This window comes from Mandrillus leucophaeus, unplaced genomic scaffold (genome assembly GCF_000951045.1).
Source record: "Mandrillus leucophaeus isolate KB7577 unplaced genomic scaffold, Mleu.le_1.0 Scaffold3, whole genome shotgun sequence".
Classification (NCBI taxonomy): domain Eukaryota; kingdom Metazoa; phylum Chordata; class Mammalia; order Primates; family Cercopithecidae; genus Mandrillus; species Mandrillus leucophaeus.
In genome coordinates, this window is record NW_012103142.1 from 14,763,667 (window position 1) to 14,782,283 (window position 18,617).

The 18,617-nt window shown below is 36.8% G+C and overlaps 1 protein-coding gene across 1 annotated transcript in view; it reads left to right on the forward strand.

Moving 5' to 3' along the window:
• The first annotated feature begins 5,343 nt into the window (after window positions 1–5,343).
• The window catches only part of MEP1A (meprin A, alpha (PABA peptide hydrolase)), a 55,634-nt gene continuing 42,360 nt past the window's right edge, over window positions 5,344–18,617 (forward strand). Inside the window, exons 1-5 of the mRNA XM_011986870.1 lie at window positions 5,344–5,449; window positions 5,535–5,559; window positions 5,651–5,701; window positions 10,182–10,222; window positions 10,683–10,758. Of these exons, the coding sequence (XP_011842260.1) occupies window positions 5,381–5,449; window positions 5,535–5,559; window positions 5,651–5,701; window positions 10,182–10,222; window positions 10,683–10,758 (262 nt within the window). The 5' untranslated portion in view covers window positions 5,344–5,380. The remainder of the gene's footprint in view (window positions 5,450–5,534; window positions 5,560–5,650; window positions 5,702–10,181; window positions 10,223–10,682; window positions 10,759–18,617) is intronic.

An 18,617-nucleotide genomic window follows, 5' to 3' on the forward strand; every position in this document is an offset into this window, starting at 1 on the left:
TTGAAGAATTTCATCTGTCCGTGCCTGCCTCATACCCAGCCTGCAGCCATGGCACTCTATGACTAACATTGTCTCCCTCCTTAAAACACTTTAGGATCCAAGAATCCTCAGATACCCTGGGAGGGCTTTATAATTAACAATCAAGTGTCCCTTTTGCAACTTAAGCCTATTTCCTCGTACCCTTATTTCAGAAGCAGTAGAGAAACGTCTTCATAGGCATCACATTTCCCTTCAGAGAAAAGCCCAGCTCAGGTGTGTCTTCCCTTCACTGTTCCCACGTGTTAAGTATTCTCTCCCAGATGTCACAGTCCAACTAGGCCGCGTGAGCAGTGATAATCCCTCTAATTAGCAAAGGCTGGAGACTTTTCCTGAAATCAGGGGAAAACCTTGTAGCTCACAGCTGAGTTGGCTTCAGTTTAAATACTTTATGAGGGTTCGATAAGTAGAAAGAGAATTGGGAAAACATAAAGTAAGCTGCTTGTCTGATTCTTCCTTATGTGATATGAGAAAGATAACAGTGTGTTCTTTGGGTTCTATAAAAGGGAAAATACTGAAACCAAACCCACTGAATGCCCACCTGGCCCTAAAGAGTGGCTTATTAGGGTCCTCAGTGCCCAGCTGAGTAAGAAGTCCCCCTTGCCTCTCCAGTCACTGGGATTGGTGTCTGTACACACTCCAAAACACAGTTGCCTGCCAAGGTCGGCATGCAAATAGAAATAGAAATAACCCCCAAGCTTGTTGAAAATGCAGGTCCTCAAACCACAACACCACACACGGGCTGTTTCCCAGAGGCCTTCTGAAGTGGACTTCTGTGTGGATGATCTCTCTAATTCTTAACATCTATATATTCCCTACTAGGAAACTGAAGGTTCTATGATCTTTTGATTTTCTTATAAAAAGAGAATCACAGGAAAGCTATTCAATAACCACAGTGAGAGTGGAAGCATCTGACTGATGCAAATTCCACAGTGTCCTGTTCATCAAAGTGTGTTCCACAGACTACCTGCATCAGAGTCACAAGGGTGCTTATTAAAAATGCAGATCCCTGGAGCTCACCATTTGACATGTGTCAGGATTTCCAAATTCCAAGCCAAGAAGTTTGTACTTCAACAAGCCATCCAGAGGACTTTGAAGGAATCTATAGCTTGGGCACTGTTTCCCTCAGGGTTCAGTCTTCTTAGTAAACTATTGGAGGTGGAACCACGTGAAACCAGGGATCTGCATGCTACAGCATGATGGTAGAGGCCTCACTCCTGGGTTGTCAAGGGCCAATCACAGGTGTACAGAACTGCCTCTCAGGTGGAATTTGGGAAGATTGTTCAGGATCTGCATGACCTTGAGAAAGTTTCTCAATTTTTCTTCATCTCAGTTTCTTAATATGTAAAATGGAGATAATAATAGTGCCTTCTTCGTAGGATTGTTGTGAAGATTGAACGGGTAATTACCCTTAGATACTTGGAAAACTGCCTGGCCCACAGTAAGTACTATGTACGTGTTGGTTGCTGCTACTGCTTCTTTTATAATTATTATCACCATCTCAATTTCCACCATCTTGAAGGTTATTCTTTAAAACCCAGGGGTCAGCAAACTATGACCCTTTGCTTTGTTTTTGTGAATGAAGTTTTATGGGAACACAGCCATATTCACACCTTTACATTATTGTCCACAGCTACTTTGTGCTACATACAACAGAAGAGTTACATAGCTACAACAGGGCTCATATGGCCCACAATGCTTGACATATATTCTTTTTGCCCTTTACAGACAAATTTGCTGACTCTTGCTCTATACACCTTTGGGCCCCTGTTAATATGTTGATTGCCCTGGGAAGAACAACAAGGACTGTTGTGTTTCAGGTTAGCAGACAGCTGGTTGAAGGCAGAACTCTGCGAGTGAAGCAGAAGGAATTGGCAGCCTGCAATAGAGTAGAAAGAGGGCAGAGAACATCCTTGAGAAAGGGTTGGGGTGAGAGGACTTTGCAAGTCTCTTAGCCCAACTCCTGACCTGAACTTTTATGAAGCTGGAGAGTGTGTGGAAATAGCTGGGGGAGGGTTTTTCCATTTTCTACCTGTTAATGACTTTCTTCCTCCAAGCTTCAGACCACTTTCTCAACTGGTCAGTTTATGAAATGCCCTGCCTGAGATCAAAGCAAGTCACCCCATCCAATACCTTCAGAGAAAATTCTATTTACTGTTTTTCAGTTAAAATGATAACTTATTACCTACTATGTTTCCAAACACTGGGGCAGATACAGGAAATAAAGCATGGACCTTGACCTCAGAGTGCATAATCTTCTTTAAACTGAAAAGCCATAAACCCTTCAAATGAAGGACTTAAGGCCCCAGCCTTACTCATCTGATACCCTGACACAATGAAGAAGTGACTAGGATTGCAAATAGCTGGTAACTAATTAACACCTGCCATTAAGATTGTGACCATAAAATAATTGGGGGCAGGTTGTGTCTGCTGAAGACCTATGTTCTCACTACTGGAGATTCCACTGAGCAAGGAGTGGACTGAGCTGTTTTTATTACCCATGTTTTGCTAGGAGGCAGTTGCTAACTAGTAGGTAGAAAGAACAGTTTATTGAGTGCTTTCTACGTTTCTAGTAGCTGTGGTTTACATATGTTATCTCATTGAACTTTTACATTGGCACCATGAAGTAGGCACCACTATCCATTCTACACATAGAAAGTAGGTGCTAAAATTGCCATAGCTAGTCAATGGTAGAGGTGGAATTCCTGCCTATCTGATCCCAAAGCCATTGTTGTAGTATATCATTCAGATAAGTTTAAGAAGGCAGGGAAAGATAAAAACACATCTGGCTGGAAGCAAGAGAAGGTGGAGAGAATTAAGCAGCTTCACTATTGCCTGTTTGAAATCCTAATACCTGAGATTTAGTAGAGAGGTGTACCAAAGCAACAGCACTGCCTGTTTCTTTAGAAAATAACAAACTCCTACTTCCTGGCTTCCAAGATTAACAAATATTCAATTTTACCATAATTGCTTCAGAATTTGAGAAAAATTAAACAACACATTTAAGAAATAAAAGTCCCATGTTTTCCACCCTGATACTTAAAGCCAATTATTCTTATGATGTTGCCCAATTTTAAAATTTGATTATTGCCCAATTTTTAAATGGTATGGATTGTAGTTGCTCACTTAAGTCATTGCAGCTGTTGAGCAAATTTGGTTTTTTGTTTTGTTTTGTTTTATTTCATTTAAAAAGGTAATATTAGTGGCTTGTAGTGGTTAGAGACAGTGGAAGAAGGCCTTTTATCAGCTCACCATCAGTGGCTTAGGTAAAACAAAAATCAGCCATAGACCTCTTCTGCCCATCAGAAGCAGGCCCCCAGTTGACATGCCTCCTATTTTACAGCTCAAGAAGCTCTACTGTTAACCTTCTAAAAGTCTTTTGTGACAGGAAATGCTTTTTTGATAGCAGGACTAGCCCACCTGCCCAGTAGTAAGTCTGAGGTAGAGGGATGCAGGCTCTAGACCTTGAAGATTGCTCTAATACCAAAGATTCTTATACCTGGTGCAGGCAAGAATAGGTGGGTGTGTGCATATATTTAGTATTGTGCTGGGGCAGATGGAGCCCACTGTGTACATCTCTTCCCGACGCTGCATTCAGTGACATGATGTTCGTAGCTTGAAATTGACCATGGAAATCAACAAACACTACAAATAAAGGCTTGGTTTTGTTTGTTTGCTTGTTTGTTTTTACTTTTTTAAAAAGAGCCAATTGTTAATTTACCTGTGCATGACTGAATATATTCCATAATTTATCTTTTCTTTTAGTATAAACACATTTTCCCCATTCTTTACTATAACACAAAAAACCTTCAGTGAATATATTCTGTGGAATTTTGTGCACATATGTGTGAGTTCCTTTAGCACATAGACCTAGGAGTGGTGTTTCTATCCTATGAACTGTGCACATTTCAACTTCATTAGATAGCATCAAATTGATGTCCTACTGGATTTCCTATTTTCTTACCTTCTTGTTGACACTTGATATTGTCAGTCTTCTTAATTTATGCCAATCTTAGCTTGAGGTGACTATTTTACTGCTATTTGAATTTATATATTTTCTGATTACTTATGAGGCTAAAAACCTTTTTACATGTACATTGGCCATCTGGGTTTTTTGTGAATTAGCTACTCATATTGTTTGTTCATTATTTCCTTAGATAATCTCTTTTTCTTGTTATTGATTTGTAGAAATTCTTTACATATCCTGGATACTTATTCTTATTCAATTATATGCACTATACATATCATCTCTCATCTGTGGCTTATCTTTTAATCATGTTATGTTTTTGTCATGAAGAAGTTTAAATTTTGATATAGTCAAATGTATTATTCTTTTCCCCTATAATTTCTATGATTTTTTCATGTTCAAGCAATCTTTCTTGAACTCAAGGTTAAAAATATGTTCCTATATTTTCTTTTTCAAAGTTTATATTTTCATATTTACATTTTTAATCTATCTAGAATTTGTTTTTGTGAATGGTGTCAGATGAACATTTAATGTTTTTCCTCATATGGAAATGCAATTATTCCAATATTATTATGAAAGAGACCAGGATTTCCCTCTTGACTGTTTGGTTCCTCTCATACACAAAAGCCCCATATGTGTTTGCATCTATTTGGATATTACCTATTCCAGTCTACAGATTCATTTTGTCTTTATTTTTGGAACTATTACACTCTAATTACTGTAATTTTACAAAAGTTCTTGATATTCTTTTAGGGCGATTCTTTTCTCTTTATTCATCCTTTTCAGAATTTTCTTATATATTCCTCAAGGTTTACTCCTTCATGTAAATTGAACCATTTGTCAGCTTGACAAATTCCACTGAAAACCCTGTTAGATTTTTTACTAGAATGAAAATGAATTTATAGATTAATATTGAAATAATCTATTAATATTTCATATATATGTATATATATAGAGAGAGTCAGGTTTTTTTATGTCCTTCAATAATTGCTTTATAACATTTCCATAAAATTTGAATTTATATTTTATTTGAATTAAATACTTAATAATAAATTTTAAAATTATTTTTGTTTTTATTGTTAAGAGGATCTTCTGTTATATTATATGAATCGCTATTGCTGCCCTATAGGAATGTTATTACTTCTTATATGCTCATTTCAGTATTAATTTTTCAAACTTTTCCCCAGTCTCTGAAGCTTAAGCATTTAAGGTAAACTTAGTGTCTGTCCTCGAAAGAGTCAATGCTGTTATCTTTGACTACCTTTTTTAGCACTACGGTACATATGGAAGGGTCAAAGTTTCTAATACAACTGTCAGGGTAAAGTCTAAAAGGTATTTATGACAAGGTGTCTGCTAAAAATCAGCTCACTCGCAGCAATGGCTTGGACTAGATCCACATGCATTCTCTCCTTTACCTTGTTTTTTGCCCACATAGCAGCTGTATCGGTAAGTAGAGTCCTGCTTTTTGGATATTTAGAAATATTAATTCTAGTATACGTTATCCATTTTCTGTATATTTATTTTTTTTCAGATTAAGTATCTTCCTAAAGAAAATGGTAAGAATTAGTTCAAATGCACAGAGAGTGTTTTTGAACTTTTTTCGTTCAGCAAGGCTAATAATATTTTTTTTCCCCTCACTTTTAACAGTACATGATGCAGACTTTGGTGAACAGAAGGATATTTCAGAAATCAATTTAGGTGAGGTCAATTTTTGCATATTAAAGTATTGAAATTACTTAAAACCCAGTGACGGGATTACTGAAAAGCACTTTCCTTCATAATACTGTATTGTGATTCTTTGGGGGAGAAATATTTATTGATGCTTTGTGAGAAATTGCATTTTCTGAAAGACAAAACTGTGGAAAGAGAAGACAGTTAGACCAGACATTCTAGGAGAGCTAGGGAGTCCTCAATGGATCTAGATACATAACAAGTTTCTCTTTATAAAAAATTTATTTTTCCAATTTGTATTTGGAAGAAAAGGAAAGCAAATAGATAATTATTCTGATTGTTAAAGAAAAATGTAAGAATAAGCCTTTGGTTATATTTAGTGGGGAAACAAAACCCAACCCCTCCACTGGCCATGATATTTTTATTTGTCCAGTCTTGTTGTGGAGTAAGTGCTGTTTTCATTTTTTGGGGGGAGGAGCAAGTGGCTTCTCATGGTTAGAGTGACCTGCTCAGGATCATAGGTAGCAGTGACGGGGCTCACTTCCAGATCTTGCAGCCCCTACCTTAATAGCTCAGTGCTATCTGAAGACTACAAAATGAAAATACCTATACCTAAGGGTCAATTTCTCTGGCGTTCTCTCACTCACAAAGAAGCCAGTTAGTTGATATTTAATTGGAATAGCTGGAGAATGGCTGCATAGGCAGAGCAGAAATAGTTTAGGAAGGTAAATGGGTGAATGCATGAATAAGTCCCAAGACTTCAGAGCCAGGCACTAAAATACCTCTTTTTAGAGTCAGACATTGTGTAAACAGTTCAGAGAATCTGATGTTATTTTACAACAGGGCTGGGATTTGAATTTTTAGAGTTTTTCTAATCTCATCCTTATCTATCTAATAAAAATTAATTCTTTACCTCTTTGCCATTTTGTACTCTTCAGGCCTACCACCACCTCTGAACTTTGACCCCAGTGAAGAAATCTCATTACCATGTAATCTTGTTTTTAGGCCATTTCAACCAAACCACCAGGATTGATTGGGTTAGCCATATGGCCAGATTCTAACACTGTAAATTGATGGTGAAAATCATATAGAGAAAATTGCCACCTTTCACCATCTTCTTTTTGCCTCACAAGGCTGACTTAACATTTCTTATCCTCCACCCCAAGACCTGCTCCTCTCAGTCCTTTTCATTTCAGTAAATGTAACTCACTCCTTCTAGATTTTAGGCTCAGAATCTTAGAGTTGCCCCTAACTCTTGTCTTTCTGTCATACCTTATGCAAAATCTGTCAGCAGATGCTATTAGATCTACTTGATCCTTCCTTCCTTCCTTCCTTCCTTCCTTCCTTCCTTCCTTCCTTCCTTCCTTCCTTCCTTCCTTCCTTCTCTTCTATTCTCTTCTTTCTTTCTTTTTTCCCAAGATATGGAGTCTTGCTCTGTTACCTAGGCTGGAGTGCAGTGGCACAATCTCAGCACACTGCAACCTCCACCTCCCGGGGTCAAGTGATTCTCCCGCCTCAGCCTCCCAAGCAGCTGGGATTACAGGTGTCCACCACCATGCAAGGCTAGTTTTTGTATTTTCAGTAGAGACAGGGTTTCTCCATGTTGGTCAGGCTGGTCTTGAACTCATGACCTTGTGATCTGCCCACCTCATCCTCCCAAAGTGCTGGAATTACAGGCATGAGCCACCGTGCCCGGCCTAGATCTACTTTCAAATCATACCACAGTTGAGACTTTTCAGCACTTTTACTGTCCCCACCTTGGTCAGCCACCTCATATCCGAACTGGTCCTTATAACTGTGCTTCCTTTCTGCCTTTGCTCCCTACAGACTATTCTGCACAACATAGAACTCTTCCTTTATTATCCTTCAGATCATGTCATTTCTCTGCTGCAACCTTCTAATGACTTCTCCTCCAACACAAAGTAAAGGCCTTAGAGCCTTGATTCCCAAAGTGTGTTCCACAGGCCAAAGTGACTTGTGTCACTCAAGAGCTTTCTCTTGGAAAGGCCGCATTTGAGGATCCACCCCAGACCTACCGAATTAGCATCTCCAATTTGACAGACCCAAGTGGTTTCTATGCACATTAGAGTGTGAGTCGATCTGCTGAAACAGGATTTGTGACTACTCTTCCTCTTCCCACTTGAGCTCTCCAGCCACCCTGACTGCACAGCTACTCCTCTAAGGAAGTGATTTTCAATGTGTTGTCCCCCAGCCAGCAGCATCAGTAAACTTCTTAGGAATGAACATTCTTAGGCCTCGCCCCAGACTTAATGAACCAGAAATCCAAGGGTGGGGGCTCATCAACCTGTGTTGACCAAGCCTTCCAGGGGACTCTGATGCTCAAGTTTAGGACCACTGCCCTAAGACATCAAGGTTTTCCTGCCACAGGACCTTTCTATCTGGTGTTGCCTTTACCTCCACTACACTTCCTTCATTCCCTTACTCTATCATATTTCTGCTAAAATGCCACCTCCTCTGGGGGCCCTCCCTGATCACTCTTTAATAAAATAGCTAACCTATCTCACCTCAGCACTCTTTCCCACCTTACCTTTCATTTGTTTCTTTTTTATTGTACTTTTCACCATTTGTCATACTTTACAGTTATTTGTTTATTTGTATGTCTCCCTCTTCCCCCAATCAAGAGTGTCATCTCCTCAAGGACTTTGTTTTATTCTCTGCTATGTCCCAGCATCTAGAAAAATGCTTCAGACACATTAGGCATTTAATAAGTGTGCACCACATGAACAAATTGGGTAATGAATAGATTGAGGCTTGCTTTCACTGGATGTGCACTTCTTTGGGAAGTTCTCCCTGTCCCCCATGACCCCATCCATTCTCACTGACCACTGGGGCCAAAGTCTGAGTGGGCTCGTTCACTTCACTTTGGAAGAGCTCCCTCAATTCCATTATAATCCAGGCCAGGTGTCAGGAAATACAGATTTTTGCTCAGGACAAACAAATAGTAGAACTATTCTCAATGAAAGAATAGATGGACCAGAACAAAGTCCCTTTATTTAAAAGATTATTCAAATCTGGATCCTACTGACAGTGGTACAGTGATGTCATTACTGTTTGTGGTTGTTTAATTGCACTGCTAGCATAGGAATAGGTCAGGGCTAAGGAGGCTAAGCAATCTAGCAAATGTGTGCATGAGGAAGGGAGTGATGCAGGGATAGCCCTAGTTAGTCACTGGCCAGTGAAATCATGATGCCTGCTAATACGTAACACCTCCTTGGTGTCCTATGCATAAATGGAGCTGGTTCCTGAATGAGCCATGGGCTTTGCCAAATGGGGCCTCTGCTGGCTCGTGAGACTGTGGTAATTAATCTCTGCTTTGGTTTCCCGGCCTGTAAATCAGGGCTGTCCTCAGAATGAAGTACAATCCAGTGATTCTGTCTGAAGTTGTTGCATTTTACAGAAAATGTTGCTTGTCACATGAGAGTTATGATAAGTGATGCTCTTTTAATGCTTGAGAAATTTTCCCACAAAGATCTTCCCTTTTAAGAATCTTGCTTACTGAAACAGGATGAGGCCAGGATTAAGCAATACCAGCAGTGGGAGAATGTATTCTGCTAAGCACCTGAGAACAGATGTTTGGAGGTATGGTTTTGAATGGATCTGTCCACAATCCTCTGGTCTTCCTTATGACGTGGGCAGCACCTTGAGCTTGGTTTTGGAGGGTATCATCGTGTTTTCATGGGAAAGAGCAGAATACATTCATCTACCCTGGGACAAGAGGCAGAATGGTACGGGGGCAGAAAGAGCCCTGAATGGGAAGGCCAGAGTTTTGATGCTCACTTGGCCCCTGGATTACATAGTACATCACTTCATGTCACTGGACTCTATTTTTTTCTCCATTTCTCTCAATATTTTTCTTTTCTTTTTTGAGATGGAGTCTGGCTCTGTCATCCAGGCTGGAGTGCAGTGGCACGATCATGGCTCACTGCAACCTCCACCTCCTGGGTTTGAGCAATTCTCCTGCCTTAGGGTCCTCAGTAGCTGGGACTACAGGTGTGCACCACCAAGCTCAGCTAATTTTTGTACTTTTAGTAGAGAAGGGGTTTCACCACATTGGCCAGGCTGGTCTCAAACTCCTGACTTCAGGTGATCCGCCCACCTCGGCCTCCCAAAGTGCTGGGACTACAGGCGTGAGCCACCACCCCCAGCCATTCTCTCAATATTTTTCATCCTCCTTATCAGTGCTGCCTCAAATCCCTTTTTTATAGTCAGTGATCAATAAAATCCCTTCTAACTTATCTCTTACTTTTAAGATTCTTAGACAAGATTTATTGTTTCATAATTGAAAACAGAGGCTATGACAATATGTGATACTCATTGGCCATTCACATTTGCTCAACTGGAATTTTTGCATTGTTTCGAAAAGTTCTGCCACGTAAAGACTAATGTTCAAAGATTTATAATGGCAAAGATAAATTTTATTATGAAAGATGCCTTTTAATAATGTTCCCTCAAATATTCTTTTTTTAAAAAAAAATTCCATTTCCAGCTGCAGGCTTGGACCTCTTTCAAGGGGACATCCTCTTGCAGGTGAGTACCTGTCAAAGATGCAGTAAGTTCCTCAGGACAGACAGTACCATTGGGTGTCAGTCTCTGCTCTGTGGCCAGCCCTGGGATGGGCACTGTGAAAGAGATAACAGAAATCTCATCTATAATCTGTTCCAGTGAGGAGTTCCACTATAGCCGGTAAGGACAAAAACAGAGGGAAAATAAGTAAACAGCACAAAAGAGTCTAAAATAATTAGATGGCTTATCTATCCAATTTTCCTGGGATTGCAGGCCCACTTTATTTTGTTCTTAATAATTTCTCTGATTTTTCCAAATTATCTCTCAAGAGACTTCTATTGCTTTCATAATCAGAAGAGAAATTGCCACTAAACTGTTTGAATTGTGTGATAGACTGTTTGCTGTGTGAGAGTTTATTGAAGGAGGAGGTCAAGGTGACCTTGAGGACTAGGCTTCCCACTCACCTTTACCTTTGTTTTCACAGAACTCCAGAAATGGCCTGAGAGACCCAAACACCAGGTGGAAGTTCCCCATTCCTTACATCTTGGCTGATAATTTGGGTAATATTAATTGCTCTTAATTAGGAGTTTTCGGTTTAACTCTCTCTCCCCTCTCAGCCTGCTCATGGGCTTCAGATTGGGAGTAACCACCAGGGTCTAAGAGGGTTTTCAAGTCCTGCTGAATCTTTATCTCATGGGGAGAAAGACATGACATTACATCAAAACCAGTGCTGCTTAACCAGTCTGAGATACACAGTATCCAAGAATAACTTTTAAAATGCAACACACATTAAACTATTAGTATAACCAGGTGCAACGTAAAAGAGCAAAAACCCAGTGAAATATAGTTTGCATCAGAGCAAGGCAAAGTTTGCACTTTGTTTAGGTGAATCTAAATGTAGTGTGAGGATCCTATTTTCAGCATATTGATTTCTTCTCTTTTTGTTACAAGAGAAACATGCCACACTTTGAGAAATAGAAAAGTCCATATTTCACATGTTCACAATCCTTTTTTCTTGGTGTTATTAATGTCTACTCTTTTCTCTCTTCAGAAAAAGATCTCAATATGTTACATTTTACTCATTGTTAGAAATAATGACTAGTAGAATCACTTCTCTGCCTTTCAGCTAAGGTTGTGTATAGAACTAACAGCTGGTAGAAATAAATATTAGAAACCCCATGTAGGCACCCTCAAGCAGTTGACTGACAGCTGAGCAGCCATGATGACTCAATGCCTACAAGGCCCCACCTGCTTAGACAGATGGGCAAGATTAGAGTGAAGAGGGAAAGCCAGGACAAGGTTGCTTCATCTTGTTGGGCTGCTAGGCTGCTTATAGTCTCAGGAGATGTAGATTATGTTTCCGTATTTTCCATCCTCTTTATCAGTGCTGCCTCGAATCCCTTTTTATGGAGAACAGCTAGATATAAACAAATGTTGTTCTCACTAACACTTGGAAAATTGAGTTATTTTCTCCAGTGTTTGCCTTGTAAATTCATGGAACACCAATACTTAATGGAACATGATTTAAGAAACACCAACTTTAAAAGGGGTTCTTTCCCATTACAGGTTCTTTTATCCTGGTTGTCATATCTCCACCACCCTATTATGTGCCAGGCACTGTGCCTTCATCTAATATTTTATGTAACCTTCACCATTGCCTCTGTGAGGTGTAAGGCAGTGCTTCTCAGACTGTAATGTGCATAGGATTCGTATGAGGAGCTTGTTAACCTACAGAGTAGGTCAGGGTTGGTGCGTGAGATGTTGCATGTCCAATGGTCCGCCAGTGATGCTGATGCTATTGGTCCCCACGCAGACCACAGCTTAAGTGATATGGTCTCTCTAGCTGCAAGGTAGGTAAGAAATTATATTTGAGAGTGATTTGAGACAAGTGACCTGACATAAGATAAAGGTAGTAAGGATACAGCAGTATTTCTCAAGCAACACCATGTGAAGGTCACCTTTAGTGTTAAAGTTCAGATGCCCAGACCCAGACTACTGTGAAAGCAAACTTTCTAACTAGAGTTCAATATTTGCATAGAATTGTTTTATTCAAGTTAAATTTACATAGAGTGAAATACACAAATCAGTATATAAGGCTTTTGACGAACACATATGCCTATATAATGCACACTTCCCTCATTCCATGAAGTTCCTTTCTAGGCAGTTCCCATCCCCACTCCCTAAGAGACAACTACCATTCTGATTTTTCCCCGTGGATTAGTTTTTCCTGATTTACAGCTGATTTACAGATAAATGAGCTCATTTCAGTATGCTACTGGCTATCATTTCAGTATGCCACTGGCTATTTTTGTATCTTCTTTTATGAAGGTCTGTCCAACTCCTTCATAAGTTTTAAAAATTATATTGTTTGTCTTTTTATTATTTGTAGGATTTTATATGTTATGGCTAAAGCCCTTTGTCAGATAGATGTATTATAAATATTTTCTGTTAGTCTGTTACTTACCTATTTGTTTTTGTTTTTCAAGCAGTGAATTTTGAAATGCAAAAGCTTTAAATGCCGATAAAGTGTGATTTATCAATTTTTTAACTTACGGTTTGCGTTTTTACATTCTAAGAAATCTGTGCTTAAACCAAGTCGCAAAGATATTATCCAATATTTTTTGAAGTTGTGTGGTTTCAATTTTTGTCTATAATTGATTGCAAACTAATTTTATGTACAACAGGACGAAGAGATTGAGATTGATTGATTGGTATTTATTAGCCCAGTTGTTCCAGCAACATTTGCTATAAAACTTTGCTTTCCTCATTGAGTACTCTTTGCAAGAGTCTTGTTTGCCAAGTTTTCCAAGACTCCTTATCTCTTGATCTGGTATCTCTATTTTGTTCTCTTATTCTACTTGTCCATCATCATGTCAAAAATCACTATGTTGATTGCTCTAGCTTTATAGTTAACCTTGAATTGAGTGCTCCAGCTTTGCTCTCCAATTTCAAGACAGTTTAGCCTACTCCAGATTTTTGCATTTTCATATATATTTTATAATCAGTTTCTCCAAAAAGCCTGCTGGGATTTTGATAGGAATGTGTTTATTCTGTACATAAATCTGTATAAAACTAATATCTTAAAAATATTGAGTCCTATAATCTATAAACATGGTACATCTATCCATTTATTTCAGTCTTCTTTAATTTCTCTAATCCACATTTTATAAATTTCAGTGTAGAGATCTTGTGTGTCTTTGGTAAATTCATTTCTAAGCATTTTATATTTTTGATGCTATTAAAATGAAATTTAAAAAAATTTTACCACTTAATGTTTTCTGCTAATACATAAAAATACAATGGAGTTTTATATATTGATTTTGTATCCTGTTACCTTGCTAAATTTACTCATTAATCGTTGATTTGTAGATTTTTTTTTTAGGACTTTTAATAAAAATTCTTCTTGCCTATCAGTATAGACAGTGTTACTGGTTCCTTTCCAATTTTTACACCATGTATTGCTTTTTCTTGTCTTATTGTTCTGGCTAGGACCTTCATTACCATGTTGAATAGAAGTGGTAAGAGTGGACATCTTTGCCTCATTGGCTTGTTTTAGTGGTAGTATTCAATACTTCATTCATGTGGGACATGAAAGTTTTCCACAGATGCCCTTTGTCAGATGGCATGTTTTCATCATGAATAGCTGTTACAGTGTATCAAATGTTTTTCCTGCGACAATTTAGATAACTATACTTTTTACTCCTTATCATGTAATACGGTAAATAACATCAAATTTGAATGCTAAACCAACTTTGCATTTCTCAGATGAGCTCTACTTGGTTATGATGTATTACCTTTTTCGTATTTTGCTGGATCCCATTTGGTAATATTTTGTTATAGATTTTTGTGTTTATATTCATAAAAAGTATAGGTTTCTAATTTACTTTTTTGTAATATCTTTATTAGGCTTTAGTAATAAAGCTATGTAGATCTCAAAACCATCTTGAAAATGTTTCCTCTTCTTTTATCTTTTGAATAAGTTTGTGTATGATTAAAATTTTTTCTTTCTTAAATGTTGGTAAAATTCACCAATAAAATAGCCAAGTAATGGAATTTTCTTTGTGGGATAGTATTTTTATAATTAATTCAATTTATTTAATAATTATACAGTTATTCTTATTTTCTATTATGCTGCTTTTATTAAATTCTGTTTTTCAGTAATAAAAAATTAAGATTATCTTAGTAGATGCACAAAAAGCATTTGACAAAATTTAACAACTATTTCAACTAAGTTGTCAAAATGTTGGCATAATATCTCATTATCTTTATAATGTCTGTAGAATCTTTAGTAATATTCCTATTTCATTCTTGATATCAGCAATTTGTGTTTTTCCTCTTTTTCTCTTGACATGTCCTGCTAGGGACTTACTGATTTTATTAATATTTTTATAGAATCAACTTTTGATTTGTTAATTTTCTCTTGCTTCTCTGCTTTCTATTTAGTTGCTTTCTGTTATCTTTATTATTTCCTTTCTCCTACTTATTTCAGGTTTAATTTGCTCTTTTTCTATGTTCTTAAGATGAAAATTCATATCACTTATTTTAAATCTTCATTTTTTCTGATATAATATATTCTACAACATGGCTACTAACGCTATAAATTTTATTTGAAGCACTGCTTTACTGCTTTCTTCAAATTTTGATATGGTGTATGCTTATTAAAGTTTAGTGTATTAATGGATACTTCATAATTTATCTTGTGAATATTTTCATTCATGGATGGGGTAAAAGTGTGTTTAAATTTTTAAAAATATTGTCCTTAGCCTTACTACTATGCAAGCATTTTACAATGTTATAATTCCATTTATACCCCTGCCCTTTATTGTTTAGTATTTTCCATCTTATGCTTCATGAGTCTCACACTATAGTGTTAGGAGTTTTTATTTAAACAGTTGTCTTTTAAAGTAATTAATGAAAAACAAGACAGTCTTTATATTTACTTTTATATTTGCAATTTCTGGTGCTCTTCATTGCTCCTGTAAATTTGAGTTCTTATCTAGTATCATTTCTTTTCAGTTTGAAGAACTTCCTTTAGCATTTATTATAAAGCAGATCTGTTGATGACAAATTCTGGTTTCTCTTTTACCTGAAAATGATCTTTATTTTGCCTCCATTTTGAGAATATTTTAACTGGAAATAGAATTTGAGTTTAGAGTAGTGTTAAAATTATTATTTTAACATTTTTAAATTTTAATGCATTGTCTTTGTTTTCCAACATTTGATTATAAAAACTTCTAAATAATCAAAAAGTTAAAAGCATTGTGCAGTGAACACTCACATACTCACAACGTAGATTATAATTAACAGTTTTATTTGCTTTATCTCATCTATCCATCCTAATATCACTCTACGAATCCACTGTATTTTTGATGCATTTCAAAGTTGCTTTCAGACACTAGTAGACTTTACCCCAGTCACTTCAGTATGCATGTAACTAACTACGGTTCAATATTTGTGTATAGTTCCCTTTACCATAAAATATATATAGGGTAAAATGTATGGGCCTTAGATGTACATTTCAATGACTTCTTAAAGATTTATGCACCTATGTAATCCACATTCCTATCAAGAGATGGACTATGTTTATAATATATATACCTCTGAAACCTAACTTCCTATGAAGAGATGAAACATTTTTATCATTCCAGAAAGTTTTTTTATGGCCCTTTCAAGTTATTCTCACTTTTCCAGAAGAAAAAAAAAAAAAAAAAAAAAAAAGCCACTGTTCTATTTTTTCTTTTTTCTTCATAGGTGAATTTAACCTCTTCTAGAATTTCATATAAATGGAATCATATGTTATATACTCTTGATTAAGGCTCCTTTTTACTCAGTAAAGTGTTATTGGGATGCATCAATGTTGCTGTGTTTACCAGTAATTTATTCTTTTTTTGTTACTGAGTGTCATTTCATTGAATTGAGTATGTCACAGCCTGTTTTACCATTCTCTTGGATTGAATCTATGTTTAGGCTATTATGAATAAAGCTATTATGAACAGTCTTGCACATATTCTTTTTTAAAATGTATTTTCATATCTCTGGTGTAAATACTTTAAGAATAAAATTACTGGGTTATAGTATAGGTGTAGGTTTAGTGTTAGACCTCTTTCAATGTGCTGGTACCATTTTTCACAACCATAAACAATGTATGCGAGTTTCATTTACACCATGTCTTTGCTAACATCTGGTGTTGTCAATTTTTTAAATTTTAGCCATTCTTTTGGGCATGTAGTGCTATCTTATTAATTTATTGATTTTTATTTCCCTGATGACTAGTAATGTTGATCTCCTTTAAAGTAAATTATTGGTCATTTGTATATCTTCCCTTGTAAAATATCTTCTCTGTTAACCCATTTAAAAAATTGGGTTATTTGTTATTTAGTATTGAGTTGTAAGTGTTCTTTATATATTTTGGATATGTCTTTTGTCTGATATATATTTGGTAAATATTTGGCTCCAGATACACTGTTTCTTGTCTCCAGTGTCTGATAAGAAATAATCCATCTTTCATATTGTTGTTCTCCTGTATGGAATGTCTTTTTTCTCTAGTTCCTTTCATATGTCCTCTTTATTTTTGTTTTTATAACAGTTTGATTATGATATGCTTATGTTGATTTTCTTTTTATTCATCTTGCTTGGGCTCACCAAGTTTCTTATATATTTTAGGTGATTTTTAAATAACCAAATCTGAAAAACATTAGGCCTTTATTTGCTCAGATATTTTTCTGTGCGTCGCCTATTCATCAGGGACTCTAACTGCACATATCTTAGACTGGGTGGTATTTTTTGCATTGGTCACTAAAGCTCTATTCATTTTTCTGAACATTTTTCTCTCTGTCTCTTTTATCATCGCCAGTCAACTTTTAAAATCATCCAGTGAATTTTTTATTTTGGATATAATACTGATAGAATTTTCACTGGGTTCTTTTATATAATTCCCATTTGTCTGCTGAGATTATTTGCGTGTTCATCTTTTTTTTTCCATTAAATTCTTTAACAAGTATATAATAGAGATTTAAAGTGTTTATCTGCTAATTCTAACATTTTAGTCATCTTGGGGTCTGTTTCTCTAGTTACTGCTTTTAATACTATCTATGGATAACAGTTTCCTGTTTCTTCACAGGTCTCATAGTTTTTGATTATATATTAGGCATTATATTACATTGTAGTGATTATGCATATTCTCATTCTTCTCTGATTTGTGTTAATTTTTGTTAGAGCAGTTAAATTACTGCATGATCATCTGGAATTTGTGGAGGCTTTGTGTGGTTTTGTCCTTCGTTCAAGGCAAATCTCTTAGTGCTGGAACATAGTCTTTACTGTTAAGTCACGGTCCTTCTGGGGTTTCAATGGAATGCCCGAGTTTCCCCAGCCCCTGTAACTTTGCATGACTCAAACTCCAGATTGTCCCTCCACTGCAGTGGGCAGCAACTGATGTATCTGTTCAGGTTGCTCAGTCTTCCAATGGCTACTTCCCACTAAGGGCGTTGGAGCCTTCTCCCATTTATGCTAAGTTCATGAGTTAGACAAGGATTGAAGGGGCACTTATCCACAAACTTTGGGATGAATCTCCTCCTTGTCAACCATGACTTTCCTTTCCAGGACTTCCTCCCTTGATTTTCAGACACTCAGGTTAAAACTCAGCCCCAAACCTGTCCCTGTGGTATGTTAAGAAAATACAACTGTAGATTTATGCCTGAGTTCTCTCTTTCTCACACTGAAGAAATTAGGGCGTGCCCTCATGCAAAAAGCTGTATAAATGTGAATCTTACTCAGTGAAATTTTCCATTTTTTAAGAAAAAAGTCCTCCATTTTCCACCTGTTTTAGCTATTTTCCAGCATATTTAAAGAGTTTATTTTCTCATTTTTTCAAATTTACAACTGTTATCTGTGGGAGGATTAATTAGATTCAAGCTCCTTGACCATTATGAGCACCAGAGATTCTCTCAAAGGATTCCTAAACTGAATCTAGGTAGCCTTCTTATGCTTGTCTTCTAATACACACAGCCATTGGTATCTGAAGTTAACTCTTCTCAAAAGAAAAATACCTAGAATAAATAAAGTTAACTCTTCTCATATTATTTGATCCAGGGTTAAAGGAATGCTAGTGGTTTTCAAAACTAACTTGCTGTTTGACTATATACAACTTACTATGCCAGGGCAGTCGGCTAGGAAGAAGAGTTACAATGAGACAAAAAGTATACCCCATTCTCTTAAGGAGCTAACAGTGTCTTAAGTGTAGCAAAACACCTACATAAAGGTGACTCATGAAAATCAAGTTTTGGCCACCTGTGATCTCAGCACTCTGGGAGGCCGAGGCAGGAAGATCACTTGAGCCCAGGAGTTCAAGACCAACCTCAGCAACTGAGACCCACATCTCCAAAAAAGAGAGAAGAAAGAGAGAGAGAGAGAGAGAGAGAGA